This window comes from Oryx dammah, unplaced genomic scaffold, assembly GCF_014754425.2.
Source record: "Oryx dammah isolate SB20612 unplaced genomic scaffold, SCBI_Odam_1.1 HiC_scaffold_2, whole genome shotgun sequence".
Taxonomy (NCBI): domain Eukaryota; kingdom Metazoa; phylum Chordata; class Mammalia; order Artiodactyla; family Bovidae; genus Oryx; species Oryx dammah.
Genome location: NW_024070186.1, coordinates 173,964,031 through 173,988,646, shown reverse-complemented (window position 1 = coordinate 173,988,646; position 24,616 = coordinate 173,964,031). Strand labels below are relative to the sequence as shown.

General features: G+C 41.2%; 1 protein-coding gene across 1 annotated transcript in view; it reads left to right on the top strand.

Moving 5' to 3' along the window:
- TMC7 (transmembrane channel like 7) overlaps window positions 1-16,568 on the top strand; it is a 55,164-nt gene extending 38,596 nt beyond the window's left edge. The window contains exons 9-16 of the mRNA XM_040257083.1: window positions 579-736; window positions 2,912-3,029; window positions 3,332-3,429; window positions 5,064-5,250; window positions 7,447-7,577; window positions 10,834-10,989; window positions 13,595-13,673; window positions 14,507-16,568. Of these exons, the coding sequence (XP_040113017.1) occupies window positions 579-736; window positions 2,912-3,029; window positions 3,332-3,429; window positions 5,064-5,250; window positions 7,447-7,577; window positions 10,834-10,989; window positions 13,595-13,673; window positions 14,507-14,581 (1,002 nt within the window). The 3' untranslated portion in view covers window positions 14,582-16,568. The remainder of the gene's footprint in view (window positions 1-578; window positions 737-2,911; window positions 3,030-3,331; window positions 3,430-5,063; window positions 5,251-7,446; window positions 7,578-10,833; window positions 10,990-13,594; window positions 13,674-14,506) is intronic.
- Window positions 16,569-24,616: the final 8,048 nt, after the last annotated feature.

The window sequence follows — 24,616 nt, the reverse complement described above, 5'->3', positions numbered from 1 at the left end:
ACTTCTACTTATGTCCCGTTGGCCACGATTTAGTCAGATAGACAGCCATTTACCTAGGGAGATAGATTGTGTATCAGTGGGTAATTTACAGCATGTTCAAGGCTGTAGTGCTAATTGACCTGGAATAGCCATTCTCTCCTTTCGTAATAATAGAATTTTGGTGACATATATGGCTATCTGAGATAAAAATAAAATTACAGCCTTGAAAATGCTGTAAATCACCCATTGATCCAGAATGCATGGGTTTTTTAATATTTCACCTTAATAAATCCAGTAGAGCTTGTTTTTCTTTCAGTATGGTACTAGATCATGGTTCCTCTGTTTGAACACCCAAGGAAGAAGATTGCTTAGTTTTTAGGTGCCATGTTGAATGAAAAAATGTTTTGTTTCATTTGCTAAATGTATTTGGGTGTTTTTCCCTCTTAACAGTTTAATGAGATATAATTAACATTCAACAACTGTGTAAGTTTAAGGTGTTGAGCATAATGATTTGACACATGTATGGTTGTGTTCTCTTAAGGTCAATTCATTTGTGATGCAATTTATTATACTCCTGACCAGTTTTGTTATCTTCATAGGAAATTGACAAGATGGTTTTTGGAGAGAACCTCTTGATTCTGTACCTGCCTTCCATTGTGATCACGCTGGCTAATTTTATCACTCCGATAATCTTTGCCAAGATCATCCACTATGAGGATTATTCCCCAGGCTTTGAGATCCGGCTGACAATCCTTAGGTAATACCTAGGCATGCCAAACAGGTCACCACTTGTCACCTCCCCTGCCCACAGCAGACAGTGCTAATCAACTGTGGTACCTTTTTCCCTGCTGGGTCAAAAATCCTCTTCAGCCTTCAGATAGTCTCCACAAATGACTCAGAGTTTTCACATGCAGAGAAATCTCTTTGACTTAAGCGTCTACTCAGCTGTAGTGTATTTTTGGTTCATCTATTAGCACACTGACAGCTGAGGGCATAGGGTGGGTCCTTGGAGGAATGTTGCTCTGAAAATGTTAGAATGACCAGCAGGAGAGTTAGGAAGTGGGAGAGAAGGGAAGGCAGTTTAATAAAGGGTATGCTGTTTGGGAAGTTATAACTGGGGCTCGCTTCTGCAGTACAGCTCAGGGAGTTTGCATGGAAAATATCTTTAGGGTTTTCCTACTCAGTAGAATGTTTGTCCTTCAACAAATGTTCACCCTCCCCTGCCTAAGGGTGGCTGAGTCCCAAGGGCATTAACTCCCCCACAACTTCTATCCCACGGCCCCAGCGCGTGGGCCGTGAGAAGAGAGTTACACTAGAAACCTGCTGTAGGAACCTGAGACTTTTGCTGGAGTGAATGCTGAGAAAAAAGTGGCCCAGACACCAACTGTGTGTGCTCCTGTTGCCCTTTGGTAATTTGTTGTAATATCTCTTCTCATACTAAAAAATATTCGGTTTTGTTTAAAAAAATAATAAATGCCCAGTGTAAAGCTGGACCCAGGGAGTTAACACACATGAGTTTAGGAGGACCAGGTGGGAACTGTGTGAAACTGGAACGTTCTCTTTCTGCTTCTCAAATGCCTCAGATGGTATTTGCATTTTAAAAGAAAACTTTTTATCTTGGAAATTTTCAAATAGGGCAGTATCATGACCCCCTATGTGTGTCCATCACTTAGTTCCAACTGTTTACCAACATTTTGCTAGTCTTCTCTCATGCGGTTCCCCCACTCTGCTGGAATATTTTAAGCGAATCTCAGGCAACATGTTTCACCTGTAAAAGCTTCAGTGTATCTCTAAAGTGACAAGGACTTTTCTTTTTAAACAGAGCCGTCATCACGCCTCATAGAATTGTCAGGTCCCTGATGGAGCTGCAGAGGACTTTCTGTGATTGGTTGGTCTTGGTTTATTCAAATCAAGATCCAGAGAAAGGCCCCCTGCTGTGTTGGGTTGTTAATGTTTCTTAAATCCCTTTTGTCCTTTCAAAAATCCCCCTGCCCTTGTGTTATGCCATTGGTTTGTGAGAGAAGCTGGGGCATTTGTCTTATATAATGTTCTTTCTTTGGGGTTTAGATCATTGTTGCTGTATGTGTCTTTCGTTTTTCTATATCCGCTCATCATAATGACTGTGGATTCAGACTTTTTAATTAGATTCCAAATGAGTTTTGAGTTATGGAAGCATCCCTGGCAATGCTGGGTACTCACACCTCCCAGGAGGACAGAATATCAGATGGATGGTATAGGTTTGCTCCCCAACTCACACGCTTTTTAATGTTTCTATTTCATTTAATTTTTTAAAAATTATAAACCAAACAATAAGTGAACCATCTTTAAAGAAAACGAGCCCTCTGCCCTCCTGTCTTGATTCCACTTCTCCCCAGCAGCCCTTATCTTCATGGTTCCTGTTGTTCATGCCCACATTCACACGTTTTGTTTTCTTTTAAAAATAGGATTGTGTCTACCTGAGACTCTGCAGTATACTTTTTTCCCCACTTCTCAATATATCCTAAGCCATCTCTCCAAACGGACACTTAGAAAATTCGGTTAGTTCTTTTCAGGAGTTGTTCTGAGCAGGCTACATCATCATGGACTCAGGACTTGCCAGCTTTCTGATTTTTTTTTTTCTTTTGCATTTAAAAAAATGTGATTTTATATACACACACACACATATATATATATATAAAAAAAAACATGAAAGTTACCATCTTAGCCACTTGTAAATGTGTAATTCAGTGACACAAAGTACATGCTCAGTGTTGTGCCATCATCACTACCATCATTTCCAGAACTTGCTTATCATCTGAAACTGAAGCCCGGTGCCCATTTGTGGGTTTGCTGTTAAGAAAGGCAACTTCTCTGCACCCAGCCCTGTTCCGAGGGGCCAGCTTGCCCAAGCCCTTCTCATCCCATGGTCCCCACCTTCCCCTCTTCCCTGCAGGTGTGTCTTCATGCGGCTGGCCACCATCTGTGTGCTGGTGTTCACCCTGGGCTCCAAGATTACATCCTGTGACAACTACTTGTGTGAGCTCTGTGGCTACAACCAGAAACTCTACCCGGTGAGGCTGGGGGGAGGGGCGTCCTTCGAGGTGGGTCATTTGTGGGGGGCGGTCAGTAGCATTAAGGTCGAGAGAACAGCCCATGGAGCCAAGGGTGTGAATCCAGGTGATCCTCTTTCTTGCTCTGTAGCTGAGTCTGAAACACCAGGAACTCCTAAGGGTTTGAAAACCCTAGTCGTGCTGGAGCTCAGGGGAGTGTTGGCTGGTGGCCTCCAGGGGCACAGGATCGGGGGCTGGAAATGACCTCGGTAGAACCTGGCTTTTTCTGCTCCAAGTCAGGCTTGTTTCTCTCTTGGTTTCAGTGCTGGGAGACCCAAGTTGGGCAGGAAATGTACAAGCTGATGATCTTTGACCTCATCATCATCCTGGCTGTGACACTTTTTGTGGATTTTCCTAGAAAGTAAGTGTGAGGGGCACCCCTCCTATCTCCCCCCACCCCTCTTCCCCCACAACAGGCTCCCATCACAGCTGCTCTTCACAAAGTGCTGGATGATTCCACATCCTGGAAACCACTTGACAACCACTGGCGCCTTTCAGACAGCTCTAGGCAGTCACCCTGAGTCCATTATGCGCCCCATTGAAAGGCAGCACAAAGAGCAGAAATGAGGCTGCTTTCCGGTGGACGCCCTCAGGGTGACTTCTTGCCATGTCACAGCCGCGGGCCCTGTTAGTGGAGATTCTCCAGGCTGCAGTGGACACTGCATTTCCTAATCTGTGTTCAAGCCCAGCACTGCCCGTTTTCCTCATCACGTGACTTGGGGCAAGTTACTTTAAGTTCTGTGCCTGTTTTCCTACCTGTGAAATGGGAATACTGGCAGTATCCATCTCATACCCCTTTCGTGAAGATTAAATGACAAAACGCAGATAAAAGTACTAAGAACACTCCATGCCACAAAACTCTACAAAACATTAACTGTCACCATCAGGATTATCATTACTATGCCTTCATTAAAAAAAATTTTTTTTTTCTCAGCATCTTCTTGAGCCTTTAGTGAAACTGTTCACTTAATCACATGTACAAATGCTCCTGGCCTATGCCAGAAGTTCAATAAACCCATAAATGTAAACATTGAAAAAGAAATTGTCCTTTTAAAAAAATTACACAAATATGATATGAATGTTTATATTATAATTTTTAATATTTAAATAAATATAGAAATTCTGAGAGTAGTGTTACCTTACCCCTAATTCCCCAGACCCATCCCACCCCTCAGAGGTGGCCGATGTTAACACCTGCGGGTAGATCCAGCCATCCTTAAAAAGAAGACAAAAGCATATTTGCATAAATACACATGTAAGTAAACACACAGTCTTGCTGAAAGTGTCCTTTTCTCGCCCACAAATGGGATCATGTTACATCTATGTGCGTCAACAGCTTGCTTTTCCCCCACACAAGCAACATACCATGACTTTCCATGTCAGGACACATATATTTTCCTCATATGTTTTAAAGACTGTGTAATAGTCTGCTGTACACATTGCTTCTAATTTGATGATGAAGCCCCTGCTGATGGGCACTTAGGTTGTTACCCAGTATTTTTGCTAATATGTGGTAATGGTACAGTGAATAGCTGTGTGTATTTATCTCAGGCCCCTGGTCCTAGGGTTTCTGTAGGAAGTTTCTAGGATTCCAGAGGTGGCATACAGGGCGATAGGTTCCTCGTAAGCCATTATCTGTGTGGATGAACAATAGCGCTGTACTTTTTGAATTGAGTGGCACGCCAGCACACAGAGACTGCCCAGGTCATTTACTGTCAATACAGTGCAGTGCAGTAGGCTGTGTTATAATCCTCCTACATTTCAGATGAGAAAAATGAGCCTTGTCTAATGTTACTTGGCTGGTAAACTATAGATCTGAGACTTGTACCCTAGTCTTAATGACTCCAGAGTTCACTGTACTTTGCATCTTCTAGACATGTGACTAACAGTTTGCATGAGAAGTATGCATGGAAACAGCCCTAATTGTGTGCATGTGCTTCTCTGCCTTGGCCGATGCTGGTAGTCCAGGTGGTAAGCTGTCCTGTTTGTTTGCAGGATCCTGGTGACCTACTGTTCCTCCTGGAAGCTTTTTCAGTGCTGGGGAGAGCAGGAGTTTGCCATCCCTGATAATGTTCTGGGGATTGTTTACGGGCAAACCATTTGCTGGATCGGAGCCTTTTTCTCACCCCTTCTTCCTGCAATTGCAACCTTAAAGTTCATTATCATCTTTTACGTGAAAGAGGTAAGGAGAGGTGGGGTTGAGGGGTCGATAACCCGGACCATTCTTGATCTTGCAGGACATTCAGCACACACATGCCTGGAGCCCACCCAGATCCCATCAGATGTATCAGAATTGTGTCCCTTATTTGATATATATATATTTTTTATTGTGGAAAAAAGAACTTTGAATGGATTTTCACATTTTTATCATTTTGAGAGTTGAAGAATGGTCTTGCTCCTATGGTTTAAATGTTTTTGTATATAGCTAAGAGTTGAGTTGGCAAAGTAATATCTCTGCTTTTCAATATGCTATCTAGGTTGGTCATAACTTTCCTTCCAAGGAGTAAGCGTCTACAGTGGTTCATTTGGTGATATTTAAGAAAAGGTTTATTATTTAAAATTATTTAATTTTCTGCTTGACTTTTGGAGCTGGTGCATTTATTTTCAGTTCTCAATTATTTATGTAGCTCCTCAAACAGCTCACAGATTGTAGGCATTATACCTGAACTAAGGACTCAGTGGGTGAAGTGGCCCTACAGATGACTAATTTATCTTGGCTTGTTAATCAAACTTTTTAAAATTATAGATGTAATATATGCTCACTGTTAAACATTTAAACAGTGCAGGTATGTATTCCATCCTTCTTCTAGAGGTACCCTCTGTTAATAAGCCCAACATAATTGAGCACCTAGTATACCAGGCCCTAGGAATTAAAAAATGGAAGTAATAGTAGTAGTATTAATAAGTACAACAGTACTAACAGGTGATGATAATACTGTGTCCTCCCACTCTGCTGAACCACGATATAGATGATCACGTAATACTTTAAAGTAGGTACTGTAGTAACCATATTTTATAAATTAGGAAGCTGAAGTTCAGAGAGGTTAAGTAACTGATCCAAGATCACACAGCTTATCAGTGACTCCTGAGATGTGAACCCAGTTTACCTCACTCCAGAGCCTATGCTCTTAATCCAGTAGGCCGGGCCTTTCACTGGGTCAGACTTTCTACCCAGCTGTTTTGGTCTTTGAAGAATGTTCCAGTGCTTTCCTTTGAAAACTCAGTTGGCTGAAGTCACCACGGGAGGAGTGGATGCCAGGAAGCTCGTAGGAACTTTTTCTTCTTCCAGAAAGTATCAGTTAGGCAGTGGCTTCCCAGCGTGTAGCAAAGTAAAGACAGCGCAGGGGTAAGAGAATGGGTCACAGGCACTGGACTGCGTTCTGACACCCCAGCTTGACGGGCCAGCTGCCCCCAGACACCCTGACCAGACGCCAGGGTCCCTCGGCTCACAAGATGCTCTGACTGCCGCCGTCACAGGAGCTTGATGCTCCTGAGACAGTAGCTTTCTGCAATACTCAGGAGGAAGTATATGCCTCTTTCTCTCCCCCTCCCCACCTAATCTCCCCTTCAAGTCTTTCCCTCATTGGAAATATTTATTTTTAATATATAGGAAAGGAACTTAAGCACTGGGGGTCCAGTGCAGAGGGTGACGTTTCAGTCCCCAGTCAGAGAGCCTGAAATCCCACATATCATAGCCAAAAAAACCAAAAACATAAAAACAGAAACAGTACTGGAACAAATTCAGTAAAGACTTAATATATAGGAAAAATCCATGTTCACGTAAAAATGCAAGCAAAGTATCTCCTATTCTGGTATGTGTATATTTAATACATATTTAAACCCCTAAGGAGAATACTTTTTGAATCCTTTCAAATCGTCATGCTGTATACTGTAAATATATCACGTTGTATACTCTACCTTATAATTTTATTTGTCAATTATACCTCAGTAAAGCTGAGAAAAGAAATTTATGGTAAAATGTTTAAAAATACATTAAAAAAAAAAAACAAGTGAGATCATACAGTACAAAGTTTTGACATCACGACTTTTCATTTGACAGTGCCTTATACGATGTAAAGCGCTCTTGTTTTTTCTAAGGGCTAGGTGGTTTTCCATTGTATGGGTCACTTTGACCTTTAAGGAACCACAGTGATAGCTGCTTTGGTTGCTTTCAGTTATTCCCTGTTATCAACAACTGTAGCAGTAAATACCATATACATGTGTTTTGGCGATTTTTTTCATTTTGGTCTATATTGCTGATTACCCTCTAGAAAGGTTATAGCCAATTTATATTCCCACTGTAATGCATGACTGTGCTCATTTATCCTCAGAAAAGCAGTGCTCTTCATTTTTCCTCTTTCTTCCTTTCTCTCCTTAGATAAGTCTTCTTTATACCTGCAGACCCTCTCCGAGGCAGTTCAGAGCATCCAATTCTAATTTCTTTTTCCTGTTGGTGTTGCTGATTGGACTGTGCTTGGCAATTATACCTCTGACAATCAGCATGGCACGGTAAATATGACTTTCTTTCTAGAACATTCCCTCCTTGACTTGCCCCTCTTTTGGGTTAAAGCCTTCTTTGCATTCTTTATTGGCACCAGCAGAGGTCAGTAAGTCACTCCTGGCCGTCAGGTCCACCTTTGTTTTGGAATCACACTCTGGACGCTAAAATATCTTGGTTCACTTCTGAACTTGGACTTGGAGGTTTCCCATTGGTTTTGAGAGTGTTGTTTGGGTCTGTTCCACCCGATCCCTTTTCCTAGGACCTCTCTTCTGGTTGCCTTTGGGGTTGTTTGCTTCTGATTGTAAAGATAATGCGTGGTCACTGAGAAGATTTGGAGTGTCTTCTATGTACCAGGCACTGTTCTAGGTGCTGGGGGTATAAAGACAACTCAGACATGGCACACGGAGTGTATCATCTAGAGCGGAATTTGGAAAGGGGAAATGCTCAGTCCTGAGGATGAGAAATTGAGGGTTCCAGACCCAGTGATGCCACTTCTTCTGTTATAACCATTTATACCAGACCCTGGAAAGAGAGTAAACGACTTAGCCTTTGCAAGCTATATGGTTCCTATAGCACTTATTGGGCTCAACTGATTACGTATCATCTATGTTGCAACCTATGCAGCCTACGTTTCATCTATGTATATAAGCCAGCAGGCAAGACTATGTTCCAGTAAAACTTTATAAAAAATAGACTGTGGACCAGGTTTGGTCTGTGGGCTGTAGTTGCCACTCCTTGTCTTAGTCTCATGGAATTTCGTTTCTTTATTTTATATATCTTATTTTGTCCCATTTCTTCTTCTTCTTTTTTTTTCTTATACTGGAGTGGATTGCCATTTCCTACTCCTCCAGGGGATCTTCCCAGCCCAGGGATCAAACCCACGTATCTTGCACCTCCTGCCTTGGCACGTGGATTCTTTACCACTGCGCCACATTTCTTCATCTTTAATTGAAAACCCTAGAGCTTTGAATTCCTCTCTCAGGTTTTATTATTTTTAAACTGAGTCTGTGTCAGTTCAGTTCAGTTGCTCAGTCGTGTCCGACTCCTTGTGACCCCATGGACTGCAGCACGGATTCCCTGTCCATCACCAACTCCCAGAGCTTGCTCAAACTCACGTCCATCGAGTTGGTGATGCCATCCAACCATCTCATCCTCTGTTGTCCCCTTCTCCTCCTGCCTTCAATCTTTCCCAGCATCAGGGTCTTTTCCAATGAGTCAGTTCTTCGCATCAGGTGACCGAAGTCTATAAATGTTTCTTGTAATGGTAGTATGTTATACATTGAAAAATTCAAGTAGTACAGAAAAGAGTATAAATTAAAGAGATTTATTATGAAAAATGTATTTTTTAATGCATATGGAATAATACTGTTTGGCAACTTAATTTGTTTCACTTTTATATTATGTCCTTTTCCAGGCCAGCACATACAGAACTCTTGTTCTTTTAATTTTTTAACTTTGACTTTTTAAAATAAGAAATGCATTCACATGGCATAGAATTGGAAAAGTATAGACGAGTATGTGGTGGAAATTCATCCTCCAATTTTGTTTCCGGCTACTTAGTTTCTATCTAAGACAGTCATATCTATATGTGTGTGTGTCCCTCTCGGTGGTTCTTTATTCCATTGTATGAACGAATCATAAATTGCTCATCTGTTTTCTTAAACAACATTTAGGTTGTTTCCAGGAATCTATTTTTATCCCTAAAATAGGGCTACAGTAGAAAATTTCCTACACAGAACTTTGTGATGTGACTATAGGCAATTCTTGAAAGCCTTAATTTTTTTTTTCCCATTGTAAGTCTATTTTTCCCTTTTTATTTAAACAATTTTCAAATCTATAGAAAAGTTGAAAAAAATAGCAGCAGCAACAGCTTATATACCCTTTACCTGGATGTCCCAATTTTTGCATCCTGCTACATTTGTCTTCTCTTCTCTCGATGCATATCTTTTGTGTGTGTGCAGATGAACCACACCATGGCTGTAGGCATCATAACATTTCATTCCTAAATAGCTAAACCTTCACTTCCTAAAAGTAAGGACATTCTTCCTATATATCCACAAAAACATTATCACACCTAAGAAAATTAATGCCAATACCATATTCCTGCCATTGCTGAGTTTCTCCAGTTGTCCCCAAATAGTCTTTTAGAGCTTTATTTTGTAAATGAGGCTCTTTTTCGGGTTTTACTCATTACTTTTGGTTACCATGTTTCCTTAGTCTTTTTTAACCTTTAATTCTTCAAAAAGTCGAGGCGAGTTTCCTCACCTCTAAATTAACAGGCTGAAGAGTAGTCTCCCCACATTCTAGAGCTGTCTGTTTTCTCAGTGTCATTTATCTTGATCTTTTTTTAAAATTTCTGATGCTCAATTTATTGCTGTTCTAGACTATCACCAGAGTATCTATCTTCAAGTAACAGGTTCTTTTTTTTTTTTAACTGAAGTATAGTTGATTTTCAATGTTGTGTTAGTTTCAGGTGTACAGCAAAGTGATTTAGTTATATAAATATATTCTTTTTCAGATTCTTTTCTTTTATAGGTTATTATAAAATACTGAATATAGTTCTCTGTGCTCTACAGTAGGTCCTTGTTGATTATCTGTTTTATATGTATGTAGTGGGTATATGTTAATCCCAAACTTCTAATTTATCCCTACCCATTCTTCACCTTCTCCTTTGGTAACCATAAGTTTGTTTTCTATGTCTGTGGGTCTATTTCTGTTTTGTAAAAAAGTTCATTAATTTTTTTTTAGATGACACATACCATTTCTCTGTTTGGCTTACTCCACTTAATATGATAATCTTTAGGTCCATCTATTTGCAGCAAATCGTATTATTTCATTCTTTTTTCTGGCTGAGTAATACTCCATTGTGTGTGTATGTGTGTGTGTGTGTGTACCACATCTTCCTATTCATTCATCTCTTGATGGATACTTGGGTTGCTTCCATGCAGTGAACATTGGGGTTCGTGTATCTATTCAAATTAGAGTTTTCTCTGGAAATATGCCCAGGAGTAAAACTGCAGGATCATATATGGTAACTGTTTTTTAACTTGACCTTCTGTCTTCAATTTCTTGTAAACTGGAAATCAAGTCTAGGGACTTGAGACTTCAGGGTAAAGCATTTTTGACTGGGATATTCCAGAAAGCCCGTAAGGTGAGGCAGTTCCTTGTGGGCCACTGTTAATGCAGCTTTGTGGGTGTGCAGAGGAGGGCTGCCCAGCCTGTGCTGCAGGCCTGGCCTGAGCCCCGTGCTTTGTGTCCTGGCAGCATCCCTTCCTCCAAAGCCTGTGGGCCGTTCACCAACTTCAACACCACCTGGGAAGTGGTCCCCAAGACAGTGAGCACCTTCCCCAACTCGCTGCAGGCGCTGGTTTATGGCATCACTTCGGAAGCCTTCGCAGTGCCTTTTTTCATGATCATCTGGTAAGTGAGAACTACCTGGGCTCTGCAGGTGTTTTCCATTGAGACTGTTGGGCTGCTCTCCACTGGGAAATGGAGCTCACCTGAGACACTGGTGTGATACTGAACCTCTCTGGGCTGTACTTTACCTAATCCCTAAAATGTTGTAATAATAGTAATTCTTTCAGGATATCATTGAACAGGTTCAGTGTTCAATGAACACTTATGATCTCTTATATTTGGAGATCCCAAATATAAGGCACTTAGCCAGATGGCTGACTTATAAAATATAACCCAATAAACACTGCATATTATTAGTATTACTGCATATTATTAGTATCACAAAATTAGTTGCTCTTCAGAAAAGGAATTGATAACTGGGCTGAGAGAAGAGTACCAGTGTAGGAGCATGCCCTTGAATCCTGGCTGTACCATTTACAAGCTGTGTTGGCCTCAGGTCATCACATTTCCTCTCTGAGTCTTGATTTCCTCACCTGGAAAATGGGAATAAAAATGGCGCATACCTTGTAGGGCTGTGAGAAGAAGGACACATGGTTACACATGTGAAGTGTTTAGCAGAGGACCTGGCCCTTAGTGAAGGCTCAGTAAATGACAAGGGTTGGGTGCAGAGGCAATGGGGGCTTTCGTGCAGTGATTCATTTTGCATGTTAAAGTAATTCTAATCACAAATGTGTGTTGAGGGCTTACTTTGTACTAGGCATGTTCTAATTACTGTCCATTCTCATTATTCATAAATTCCATATTTTTTATGTATTATAAAAATGCTTACTAGCTAAAATACTTTTGTAACCAAAAAAATCAATACCAGTGATGCTTTTTTGTGGTTATTTATGGAGTGCGTTACTCATGCATTGAGTAACAAACACTGAGTTGCTTCGATATATAGTGTCTCAGTGCATGTATTATTCCACTGCTGTAGTGGAATATCATAGACTGGGTCGCTAAATATTATTTCTCATGGTTCTGGAGCCTGGAAGTCTGGGATCAAGATGCCAATATGGTCAGGTGAAGATCCTCTTCCAGCTTACAGACTTTTTGTATTCTGTAATGGCAGAAGGGGCTAGGGAACTCTCTGATGTCTTTTTAATAGGGGCACTAATCCCATTTATGAAGGCTTCATCCTCATGACCTAATCACCTCCCACAGGCCTACTTTCTAATACCATCACCTTGGGATTAGGACTTATATGAACTTTGGCAGGACACAGGATTCAAACCACAGCTCAGACTGTAACTAAGTATCCTAAATTTTTATGATCTGTTTATAGTGCCGTGTTTCTTGCATTTCATGCTTTTGGTGGTGGGTGATTTCGCTGTTCATGCAGACATGAAGTGTTGTCTAGGGTTTTCTAAGTGTACGAAGTCTGGGATGTGTTTTATGCAGAGACTGCTTGTTAGATAAGCGTCATTCGGGCACACATCATGGTGCCATTGGCTGTGAGTTCAGTGATATTAAATAAGGTGTCTTTAAATAGAAAGTTATTATGTATTAATAGCTTTCTTTCTCAAGAAACAGAAAAGAAAGTATTGATCAGCTGACAAAAATGTTGTGACCAGAGGCGCAAAGGAACCTGTTCTGTATTTCCTTTGGGACCATTGTTTCAGAATTCACTGGTTCAGTGTTCCTGGAAACTATAGTACCGCAAGTCTCTGAGCTGAGTGTAGCTTACCTGTACTAACTCCTGCAGTCACCATTTATCCTATGACGTAGATATTACTACAGTAAAATCCCACGATGATGCAAGAAAAGGGTTAAAAAAATTTATTTGTTAAAGGTAAGATACCTTTGATATTAATACAATGATGTGAGAGTTGTAGCCCATTAGCCTGGACCCCGCGGATCCTGGAATCCAGCCATCCTTGTTGGTTCACTCCAGCTGTGGTTTGGCTGCCGCCATCTGGTGGTGGTTGCCTGATCTGGCTTCCATATCTTTGGGGATCATTCTCGACTTTGGCCATGGGGACTTCCAGAAGAGAAGACTGACATCCCTGATTCCAGTGGCCCTCATTTCCTCAGCCTTCTCTGGGGAGATTGAACAGGCAGCCACCTCCCCTTCGTGGATGATGTTGCCTGCTGTTTACCTGGGCACTTGCCCTGCACTTCACTTGTCTGTCTTCTCAAAGATAATAACTTCAACCACCCACAATTGAGGTCTGGGGCTGTGCAGAAAACAGGAGCAATTGCCAGTTGCTTTTATTCAGAATTGTATTGTGTTAGGCTTGTTATCACTGGCTTTTACTGTTATCCCTTTTACAGATGATGGGGCTGAGGCCAGAGAGGCTCCACAGCGATCATCCAGTCACTTTATTCTGTGTTGAGCTGAGCTTCTGGCCTGTCTCCTCCTCTCTCCCCTCTCGTGTGCACCAGCGGAGATTCAAGAGCTTTAGTATTAACTTGGAAAGCAAGGCAGGGATCGGTCTCTGCTGCCATTGCCAGATAAAACCTCTCTGGCTCTTTCTGATGCTCTCTGCTTGGGAGAGGTGTGGGTTTTCTTTTTTTCTTCTGTTCAAACAAAAGTACAACTGTTCCAGGCCAAGTGGGGCGGGTCGTTTTGCAGTGGCCTTCAGATGGTACAAACTCCCTAGTGACCTCTCGCCTTATGTCGCAGCCTCATTATGTTTTACTTCATCGCCCTAGCCGGAGCGCACAAGCGGGTGGTCGTCCAGCTCCGAGAGCAGCTGAACCTGGTAAGAAAGCTCTGATCCCGGGGGTCAGGGCCGGGGACATTTATGGCAGGACACGGAAAGGAGACATGGGGAGCTTCTCCCGGGGAGAGAGAGGGACGCTTCCATCACCACTCCCCCAGAACTCTGCCTTCAGGCCTGGACTCCTGAAGCTCTGTGTTCAGGTCCTGGAGTCATCCGTGCCTTCAACACGTGCATCCTCATACTGTGCTGGGATGCAGAGGGGAAGAAGGGAGACAGGACTGCTCGGTGGCTAAAGGAAAAAGATACATTCTGATTGCAATCACTGCTGTAAAGATGGTATAGATGAGCTAGTTAGAAAGGCCTGGTGGACTATCGGCTGCTGAGATAGCAGCCATCTCAGCTGGAAGTGACGATACAGCCGAGACCTGAATGATGAGAAGGAGCCAGATATGGGAAGTCTTGGGTATGAGAGTAACAGGCAGAGACAACAGTGAGGTCTGGGCCCAGGAGGAAGGGCAGTCTGCACAGAGGATGCAAAATGATGGGAAAGGCAAGGCGAGCTTGAGTCACAGCACCACCTGAGGGTGCTGGTGAGAAGTCTGGGTTTAATTCTGAGTGTGATAAGAAGCCACTGGAGGGTATTGTCCAAGTCTGATGTTTATTTTTAAAAGAACATTTTTACAAGGCTGCTTTGTGGACCGGGGACTGGGGTGGGGGGCCGCCCGAAGGACAAGAGTGAGACAGTTTGGAGGTCACTGGAGGCCCAGTAGTTTGGATCCTTGGCCTTGAATCTGATAGGTAATTTCTTGGGTTGAAATAATATTTGTTTCCAAATATATTGACTGTGCTGTTGAACCTATCTCTGTTTTTAGGAAAGTCGTGACAAGCGTTATCTAATCCAGAAACTCACAGAAGCCCAGAGGGATCTGAGGAACCGGCTAGACTGACGGGGAGATGCTGCCGCCTGTGGCTTACAGGCTGGCCTGGTGACCTGCTAGCCTATGATATCCGTCGGGGATTTTAACGGAAATTTTACAATATATTTTTCTGGAGTTTGGGCCTTTCCTGAAAGTGGCTCCGTACATGCAGCTCCAGTGGCTGTGTTTACATTACCAGATCCCTGTTTAGGGAATTAGTAACTTAGAAAAGCAGGTTCAAAACCACGTCTTTTGCCTGTAACCCAGCAGCTCAGGGGCAACTTGACCAAAACACTGACTCTGAAGCTTTTCAACCGAAATTAGGAGAGACCACTCATGTTTTTACAAGCTTTCTTGTATCGTCTTTTAAAGTTAACTGTGAAGGTCATCAGTCCATGAGCCTGGGTTTGTTCTTTTGAACCAGGTTCTGGGAGTTTAGGCTGAGAGGTGTTCCCTTAAGAAGCAGTGACTCTTGTGAATGGTTCTGTAGACTTAAAATGCAGAAACCCTGGAATCATGTTTGAAACAGATGGTGGAGCATGGAGAGGATGGTTATGTAATTTCAGTTACGTGGTAGTATGTAATATGAGAGTAATACTGTATGACAGAGAAAAGCCCTTCCTGCCATGTGAATAAGGAAGGCCCCGAGGGCCTTGGATTGAGCCCCTGATCGGGGAGCAGCCGCAGCTTGGCAGGCTGGATTTCGTTGCTACAGCCTCATTACTCAGGGGAAGCTGCTTTAAGGGCCTGGATAGTCACAACCTTCCATTCCCTTCTAGTCCTGGGTTTGGAGACTTGGTAGAGGGTTCTGTGCCATCAAGATTAAGAGGCAGAGTGTGTCTCACTCTGCCAAAGGCCACGTCCTTTCCTGCATTGAGATCTCTGAATGGCACTTCACGGTTCGGAGCCAGGCTGGAAGGGGCTGTTGAGTATTTGAGTGTTGGGGGCACGTGGGCTGCAGCATCAGGCCAGCCTTTGGCAGTGTACCCAACTAGACTGAATGCTGGAGCTTTTAAATGTAGGTATTCATAGTTTTAAGGGCTCTTGTTTTTCTTGTGCTTAAAATTTTTAATTTCATTTTACAAAACATGTAGATATCTCTTAAGACTTCTGTTACCATAAAAACCTTATGCAATAAATACCTCAGCATAAGCTTACCTGAAATTGATAGCTTTAAACCTTTTCACATAAGCCTTGATTACAGTTTAATGAGTTTTCATTCCAATACCTTCAGAATCTTTTCCAAAGTACTGTAGTGTTGTAATGGGCTGTCTGTGCCCTCCTTCTCGTGTTTTCCTTCCTTTCACTGGCTCATTAAACCTTTCCTTGGGATAGCCTGCCATTTAAAGGTGGGTGCAGCTTTTAGAAAGCTGCTGTTACGAAGACTATTTCCCACCCCCAGGACTCTCTCATTACTCAAAAATGATGGATTCCTTGTTCTTAGAAACAAAGCAAGCTCACCATAGTTAACACAAGGCTATCTACTTGAACCTTTGCCAGACTTTTTTTTTTTTTTTTGCTCTTCTACAGTTAGTATTAACACAGGGTATTTTTAAAAACTATGAAACTGATGAGCTTTTCAAGCTTTTCATACCTTTTTAAGGTTTATGAATATTTAAGTCTAATAACTAGTATGGAATTTTGAACAAATGAAAGTTCATTCCATCCTCACTTTAAAAATTCTAAATTATTGGCATTTTTGCCTAAAGAATTTATATGTAGCACATTCTTGCCTTCAGCATGCTTCTGAGAACAGTCAAGTATTCTGTGCAGTGTGTGTGCGTGTGTGTGCGTGTGTGTGTGTTGGAAGCTCTGTTTTCTTTCCCTGTTATACTGAAATATGCTAATATATTCATCTTAGGTAAATGCTGCTAATTTGCATACTTCTTGAATATTTTAATATATTTTGATAATTTTAATACCTGCAGGAGATATCTGTATAATTGCTAAAGTGCAGCTCTCTCTAACAAATGTGCATTAAAACTACTGATTAAACTTTATCTTGAAAGTTTTAAAATGTGATTGCGTGTGATGGGAGGGGTCTTGTCAGCAATCTAATGACCATAGACAACTATAACAGTTTGTAAGGCTGCTGCTGGAAATTGAAAGAGGAGAGCGAAAAAGTTGACTTAAAGCTCAACATTCAGAAAACAAAGATCATAGCATCTGGTCCCATCACCTCATGGGAAATAGATGGGGAAACAGTGGAAACAGTGTCAGACTTTATTTTTGGGGGGCTCCAAAATCACTGCAAGTGGTGACTGTAGCCATGAAATTAAAAGACGCTTACTCCTCGGAAGGAAAGTTATGACCAACCTAGACAGTGTATTAAGTAGCAGAGACATTACTTTGCCAACAAAGGTCCATCTAGTCAAGGCTATGGTATTTCCAGTGGTCATGTATGGATGTGAGAGTTGGACTATGAAGAAAGCTGAGCACCAAAGAATTGATGCTTTTGAACTGTGGTGTTGGAGAAGACTCTTGAGAGTCCCTTGGACTGCAAGGAGATCCAACCAATCCATTCTAAAGGAGATCAGTCCTGGGTGTTCTTTGGAAGGACTGATGCTGAAGCTGAAACTCCAGTACTTTGGCCACCACATGTGAAGAGTTGACTCATTGGAAAAGACTCTGATGCTTGGAGGGATTGGGGGCAGGAGGAGAAGGGGACAACAGAGGATGAGATGGCTGGATGGCATCACCGACTCGATGGACATGAGTCTGAGTGAACTCCGGGAGTTGGTGATGGACAGGGAAGCCTGGCATGCTACGATTCACAGGGTCACAAAGTGTCAGACACGACTGAGCAACTGAACTGAACTGAACTGAAGCCTTTTCATTATGAAATTTTGTCTTTTCAATACAAAAATACTTGTTTATTATAGCAATTTGAAAGCTATAGAGAAAAAAGAAGTGAATCATGTACAAGCAACATTTATGGACATCCACTGTTAATCTTGGCAAAATGCCTCGTAAGGTAGAAAGAACAGAGTGAGGGATGGAGGACAACAAGAACAAAAGGAAGATAAATAAAAATCCTCATTTCTTTTTCATAAGTGTTTTTTCACTTTATCCAGAGTTCTTTATAAGCATTTCAGTGGGCTACATAACATCATACGGATGGATCACAACTTTTTTTTTAACATTCCCTTGCAGCTCAACATTCATTTTGTTTCCAAATGTCCCTGATAACAAATAATGAAGACACAGAAATCTTTGTCAACATTTTTTCCTTTTTTTTTTTGAGACAGAGACCTGGAAATGGGATTATAGCCAAGGTTTAGAACATTGCAAGGCTTTTGAGAGCAAGGTTTACATTCAGGAGCTTTACGTGAGAATGGTACACACCTTCACTTTCACCAAGTATTAGGAATTAAAAAGCCGGACTATCCTGGTGGTCCAGTGGTTAAGTCTGCCTGCCAATGCAGGGGATTCAGGTTCAATCCCTATTCTGGGAGGATCCCACATGAGCAACTAAGCCCATGCACCACAGTTACTGAGCCTGTGCTCCACAACAGAAGCCACTGCAGCCGGAGAATAGCCCCCTCTTGCTGCAACTAGAGAAAGCGCATGAGCAGCAACGAAGACCCAGTCCAGTCAGAAGTAGTTATATAACAATTACAATGTTAAATCATTGCAGTGTTGTTACGGAAATTACAATGGAGGAAGTTTTGTTCAGGCTTCAGAAGCAGGAGAGCAGGCCTCTGACCTGCTTCTGACCTGCCTGGACACTGCCCAGATTCTGTGCCTGCCTGCAAGCATAGCAAGTCAGGCAGCACTTTAGATAAAAAAAGGAGTGGGTCTTGGAATTCTTGAGTCACCGGAGGTCTGGCCAACCCCTCAGGGTCTAACAAAATCCTATGGCTCATAGGGTGAAACAAACAGTATTGTAAAAAGGTGAAAAAGTAAAACCAGAGCTGCATTTTTGCATGCAAACAGATAATGATACCTATTTGCGGCCTGGGATTATAAACAGGAGCCACTGAAACTGCAGTCTGAAGCCTCACCCTTGGGATGGATGCACAGCCTGGTATCATTTCCCAATCGAGACTCCAGATTGCTGTTAACATGAAACTTCCCAGCACTGTTCAAGTCTGGATGTAGGCTGGCCCAATTTGATGATGTATGCTCTGTTACTTCTCTCTATTGTTTCTATTTTTTTTCTTTTAATGACTGTATATTGAAATTAAGTCAAATAATCTATTAAAAATTGAAATTGTTTATGTGTGTAACAAGTGGTTTCTTATGTAAATGAATCCTTCAAAACTAAGATGAAAGTAAAACTTTCAGCAAAACATAAGTTGGTGCTGTGAGCAGGATTCATGAAACAAAATGCCACTCAAGAAAGAGGTTAAACTAATCAAGTGTTTATTTCGGGATGGGAAGATTTGCCTTATTACTCGTTAGCTACTGAATGGAGCATCTGCTCTGGATTGTGTGAGAAATAGGACCTAAAATTAAAGCGAGCTGAACCTTTAGTAGTTACTGAACATTTGTGCCTCGTGATAACTGAGACAGGACAAGAATATACCACGCTGGTAGGAGAGGCTGAATCCTTCTCTCTGCCTACCATAAGGTGCATGAAGCGAAATTAAAATTAGTGAAGAGAAATTAAAATTGGAGAAAGAGTTATGTAATTTGCAAGGACGATTATCCATGTTACAATGTCAAAATTACATGTTAGCTGACCAAGTCTCCACTTTAAAGTCAGTAGCCAAAAAAGTCACTGTAAAGTTTGCACAAGCTAAATATTGAAATTGGTACAGCCAGGTTAACAAAAAGAGTTTATCTGGCAATAGCGAAAATAGCAGTAGCCTGGGACCTCAGTGCTTGAGATGGAAGATTAATCCCTCCAAAATTCAGGGACCTGCCCAGACTCTAAACTTTTGGGGAATACAATGAGCTAAAGGACATAAAGAGATTTTACCTAAGGCTAAACAAAAGGTAATGGAATTTAAACTTCTAAGACAAAAAGAAGGCACAAAAATGCATATGGATATTTGGCTTCTGGTGACAGCGTATTCCACATTTGGTCCAGATACTGAGTCCACTTTACAGAGTAACCTGATGTGGAGAAACTTTTAAGGAAAGAAAATGCAAATGAGGTAAGAGCTTTTAGGTAAACTCTATTAGGAATAATTATGCTCGGGCAATGTGTACCTAAAATAGTTTCTCCAGATTTGGTAACTTGAATTTCTAGGCTTGTGCTAAATCACGTTAAATGATGGAAGTTTATTAAATAATTAGGCCATTTCCAAATAAAATAAGATGCTAAAATAATTACTAAACACTGCTTTCTATTTATAGAAAATAGGTTTAGAACTATTAGTGAATACGTTTGGTACCATCCTGAGATGTTCTCTATAAGAAAGCAAGTATTTTTAGAAATTATCACTGGTATTTAGGTTCACCAATGTACAGAATGCTAATCTAAAGAAGAGTTCATGGTTGCTTAAGGAAAGTAGAATGGTGTTTTTAGTAAAGTATGAGGAATGGAATTGCAGTTAAGGGAAAGGAAAGGTCTGACTTACAGGTATCTGTTTCTGAATAGGAAAATAAAGTTATGGATACAGAAAATATTCAAAGGTAAATATAGAACAGATCACTTAAAGGGTAAATAAACTTAAAAGTCTATTATCAAAGGCACTTCAGCATCCCAGGGAAACTTCTACCATGCATAAAACTCTTTCCTCAGGGTCCACTTTCCACAAAGCTTTCTTATCATAAAAATCTGTATATCCGGGTAAAATGTTATCAGTCATAATTCTAGTTATTGTATTAAAGAGTTGCATGTCACAGCAGTGACCAAGTTACTTTGTCAACTGCAGTATAATCAGATTTTAAAGTTTCCTTCTTAAGCCATTTTGTCATATGGATAGCTCATGCTTCCACTCTGATGCCTTTGTGAAAAAAAGATACTATCACCTGGTCAAGATTTACAGAAAGGACCTAAGAGTACGTTAAAATTAACTAGATAACCAATTTTGTTATTAACAGTAAGCTTTTATCCGACTAGGAATTGGCTTTCTCTCTCTGTTAAGATAACAAAGTTTTCTTGGAATGTGGCTTCTGATAACAGAGTATGTGAATGTCTTTGCCTTTAAGTGATTTATATTTGTTTTTAAAGGGTTTTGTTACTTTGGTAAAGTAAATAAATATTATTTCACAGTCATCTGTGAAGATTGTGGCACACATAAATAAAACTCGTTCTGCTTCTACAAAAAATTAACCCCTCATTGTCAGACTTTTGCTATCCTGATGTCCTTAGGACAAAGCACAGTCTACTTCTCAATCAAGGAATGTAAAATAGCTATAAATCAAACAGTCTAGGCTAAGGGAAATCCAAGATGGCCACTTGGCTTTTCCCAGTCCCCTTACAAACCTCATTTTTTATTTGATGGGATAAAGTCTTCCCTGGCTGCAGGGTTAATATCCTTACACACACAAACACATACAGACAAATTTTATGTTTCACTGAATATTAAATTCTGGTTTTGTTCATTGAGATGTTGACCAAGACTAACATATATGCAGAGTATTTCATGAGAAACACTGGGCTGGATGAAGCACAAGCTGGAATCAAGATTGCCGAGAGAAATATCAATAACCTCAGATACGCAGATGACACCACCCTTATGGCAGAAAGTGAAGAGGAACTAAAAAGCCTCTTGATGAAAGTGAAAGAGGAGAGTGAAAAAGTTGGCTTAAAGCTCAACATTCAGAAAACTAAGATCATGGCATCCGGTCCCATCACTTCATGGGAAATAGATGGGGTAACAGTAGAAACAGTGGCAGATTTTATTTTAGGGGGCTCCAAAATCACTGCAGATGATGACTGTAGCCATGAAATTAAAAGACGCTTACTCCTTGGAAGAAAAGTTATGACCAACCTAGACAGCGTATTAAAAAGCAGAGATGTTACTTTGCCAACAAAGGTCCATCTAGTCAAAGCTATGGTTTTTCCAGTAGTCATGTATGGATGTGAGAGTTGGACTATAAAGAAAGCTGAGTGCCAAAGAATTGATGCTTTTGAACTGTGGTGTTGGAGAAGACTCTTGAGAGTCTCTTGGACTGCAAAGAGATCCAACCAGTCCATCCTAAAGGAAATCAGTCCTGAATATTCATTGGAAGGACTGATACTGAAGCTCAAACTCCAATACTTGGCCACCTGATGCGAAGAGGTGACTCCTTTGAAAAGACTCTGATGCTGGGAAAGATTGAGGGTGGGAGGAGAAGGGGATGACAGAGGATGAGATGATGGATGGCATCACTGACTTAATGGGCATGAGTTTGAGTAAACTCTGGGAGTTGGTGATGGACAGGGAGGCCTGGCATGCTGCAGTCCATGGGGTCACAAAGAGTCAGACATGAGTCAGCAACTGAACTGAACTGAACTGAACTTCCCAGATAGTTCCTTGCTATTATGTTTATTGCTATAAGTTAACTAAATTATTCTAAAGCTTATTTCAGTAATCTATGTTTGGATAGAGATTAGATACCCCATTTAGTTACAACCAGGGATCATAAAATTACATGTATCTATCAATGAACTGTATGGTAATTGGAGTTTATGGCAAAAACAACAAAACAAAACAGTAACCTTGGGTTTCTGGAATAGGAAATTTCCACAGGATGGAAAGAATTAGAGTAATCAATTTGCTGAATTATATGCAGTGTGTGTGTGTGTGTTAGTCACTCATTAATGCCCAACTCTTTGCAACCCCATGGACTGTAGCCCACCAGGCTCCTCTGCCCATAGAATTCTCCAGGCAAGAATACTGGAGTGGATTGCCATTTCCTTCTCCATATATGCAATATAATTGGCTCTAAAACAAGAAAATTTAACTGAATGCCATATATATACAGATTCTTGGTTGGAAACCAATAGATTGGCCACTTGGCGTCCCCTGTGGATAAAGAATAACTGGCAAATTCACTCCAAAGAGTTATGGGGAAAGGAATTATGTTCTGACATTTGGGAAACTGTTCAAACTACTAATGTTTCAATCTTTCATGTAGAAGCTCACAGTGTTTTAAATCCTGTGGAATAATGGTATAACTATTATGTATTCGCTGAGTCGCTCAGTTGTGCCCAACTCTTTGCGACCCCATGGACTATAGCCCACCAGGCTCCTCTGTTCATGGAAGTTTCCAGGCAAGAATAATGGAGTGGCTTGCCATTTTTTACTCCAGGGTATCTTCCCGACCCAGGGATCAGACGCATGTCTCTTATGACTGCTGCATTGGCAGGTGGGTTCTTTATCACTGTGCCACCTATTAGAAATGAACAAACACAAATCCAAGCAGAAGTCGATCCAGACTCCTGTGACATAAAATGTTTGACTTTGTGGGTACACGATAAAGTTAGCCACCTGGGAGGAAAAGCAAAGTACAAGTGGGCTCGGGATTGAGCTATTTCCTTAACTATGGATGTCATTAAAATTGTTATTTTAGTGTCCAACTTGTCAACATATTAAGCATAGAAGCTTGCCATGTCTGACACTTTGTGACCCCATGGACTATACAGTCCATGTAATTCTCCAGGCCAGAATACTGGAGTGGTAGCCTTTCCCTTCTCCAGGGGATCTTCCCAACCCAGGGATCGAACCCAGGTCTCCCGCATTGCAGGCAGATTCTTTACCAGCTGAACCGCAAGGGAAACCCAGAAATACTGGCGTGGGTAGCCTATCCCTTCTCCAGCAGATCTTCCCAATCCAGGAGTCAGCCAGGGTCTCCTGCATTGCAGGTGGATTCTTTACCAACTGAGCTATCAAGGAAGCCCAGAAGCTTGCCACAGCTAGTCAAAGGACAATTGGCATGTGGCAAGCTGCCTAGGAAAATATGGCAAGTTGATTATATTCATCCATTTAATTTGAAACAAAGGATGCCAATATGTGTGTACTGCTGTGGACACCTATTCTGGATACTTAGTGGCCATTCCCTTCAGGAAAGCCAATCAGACTAATACTATTAAAACATTGGAGATAACTAATATTATGATGTTCCACTTCAAAGTCCGAGTGACAATGGGTCACATTTTAAAGCTAAGTTAATACAAGACTTTACCCCAGAACATAACGTACAATGGACCTTTCACATTCTTTATCTCAAGCTGTTTGATTGAGAGAATGAATGGTCTGCTTAAACAGCAATTAACAACTTGGAGAGGACTCTCTTAAAAACTAGAGAACTAACTTAAATACAGTCCTCAGTATTTCAAATAACAGACCTACAAGAGAATCAGAAACTCCTTTGATGAGAATAACTATACCAGATTTACAAATTCATAACATCAACTTCTACCTTCAAACAATTGAATATTGAGAAATTAGCCCAGGAGCACTAGCTCCTTTCAGAGCTCCTCCTGAGGCTGCTGGACTGAATTTGTACTCTGTATCTGAACCCAGACTTACTAATAGATTGATATGTACTGTTTCAACTGGTATTGGAATTAAAATGCCTCCTGGACACTTTGGATTAATCAAAGAACACTCCAGTTTAGCATTAAAAGGGATCTGTGTTTGTGGGGGAGTGATAGACCGAGACTACCAAGGAGAAATCAACTAATTCTACAAAATGAAGGAAATGATAATTATTTATTAATAAACATGATTGAATTGCCAAATTGCTGATTCATCCATGTGTAATTGACAAAGTACAAAAAGGAGAACCTCCCACCTAATTAACGGATAGAGGTGATGGAGGGTTTGGATCCACAAATGAAATACATGCAGTTGGAGCTAAAGTCTGGGTGAAGGAGGCTAAGGGTCCTCCCATACCTGCTGATGTCACTGTGCAGGGGAAGGATGATACCATATTAGCGATGATCCCCAGACAGGAAAAACGGAAATACGTGCCATTAACCCACTGTCATTCTTGCGCATAGATTTTTCTTGGAAGTTTGACCATAATGTGGATTGTCATCCATGCCTCAACCCCTGGCCATTGTGCCGAGATAACATAGAGGAAATCATCAGAGAGCCTTCAGCTAGAGAAACATGAACCAGATCTGAGCTTAAGATAATTTCACCTGCCCTGCAAACAAGTTCTGGCCTTTCTTAACTTTGG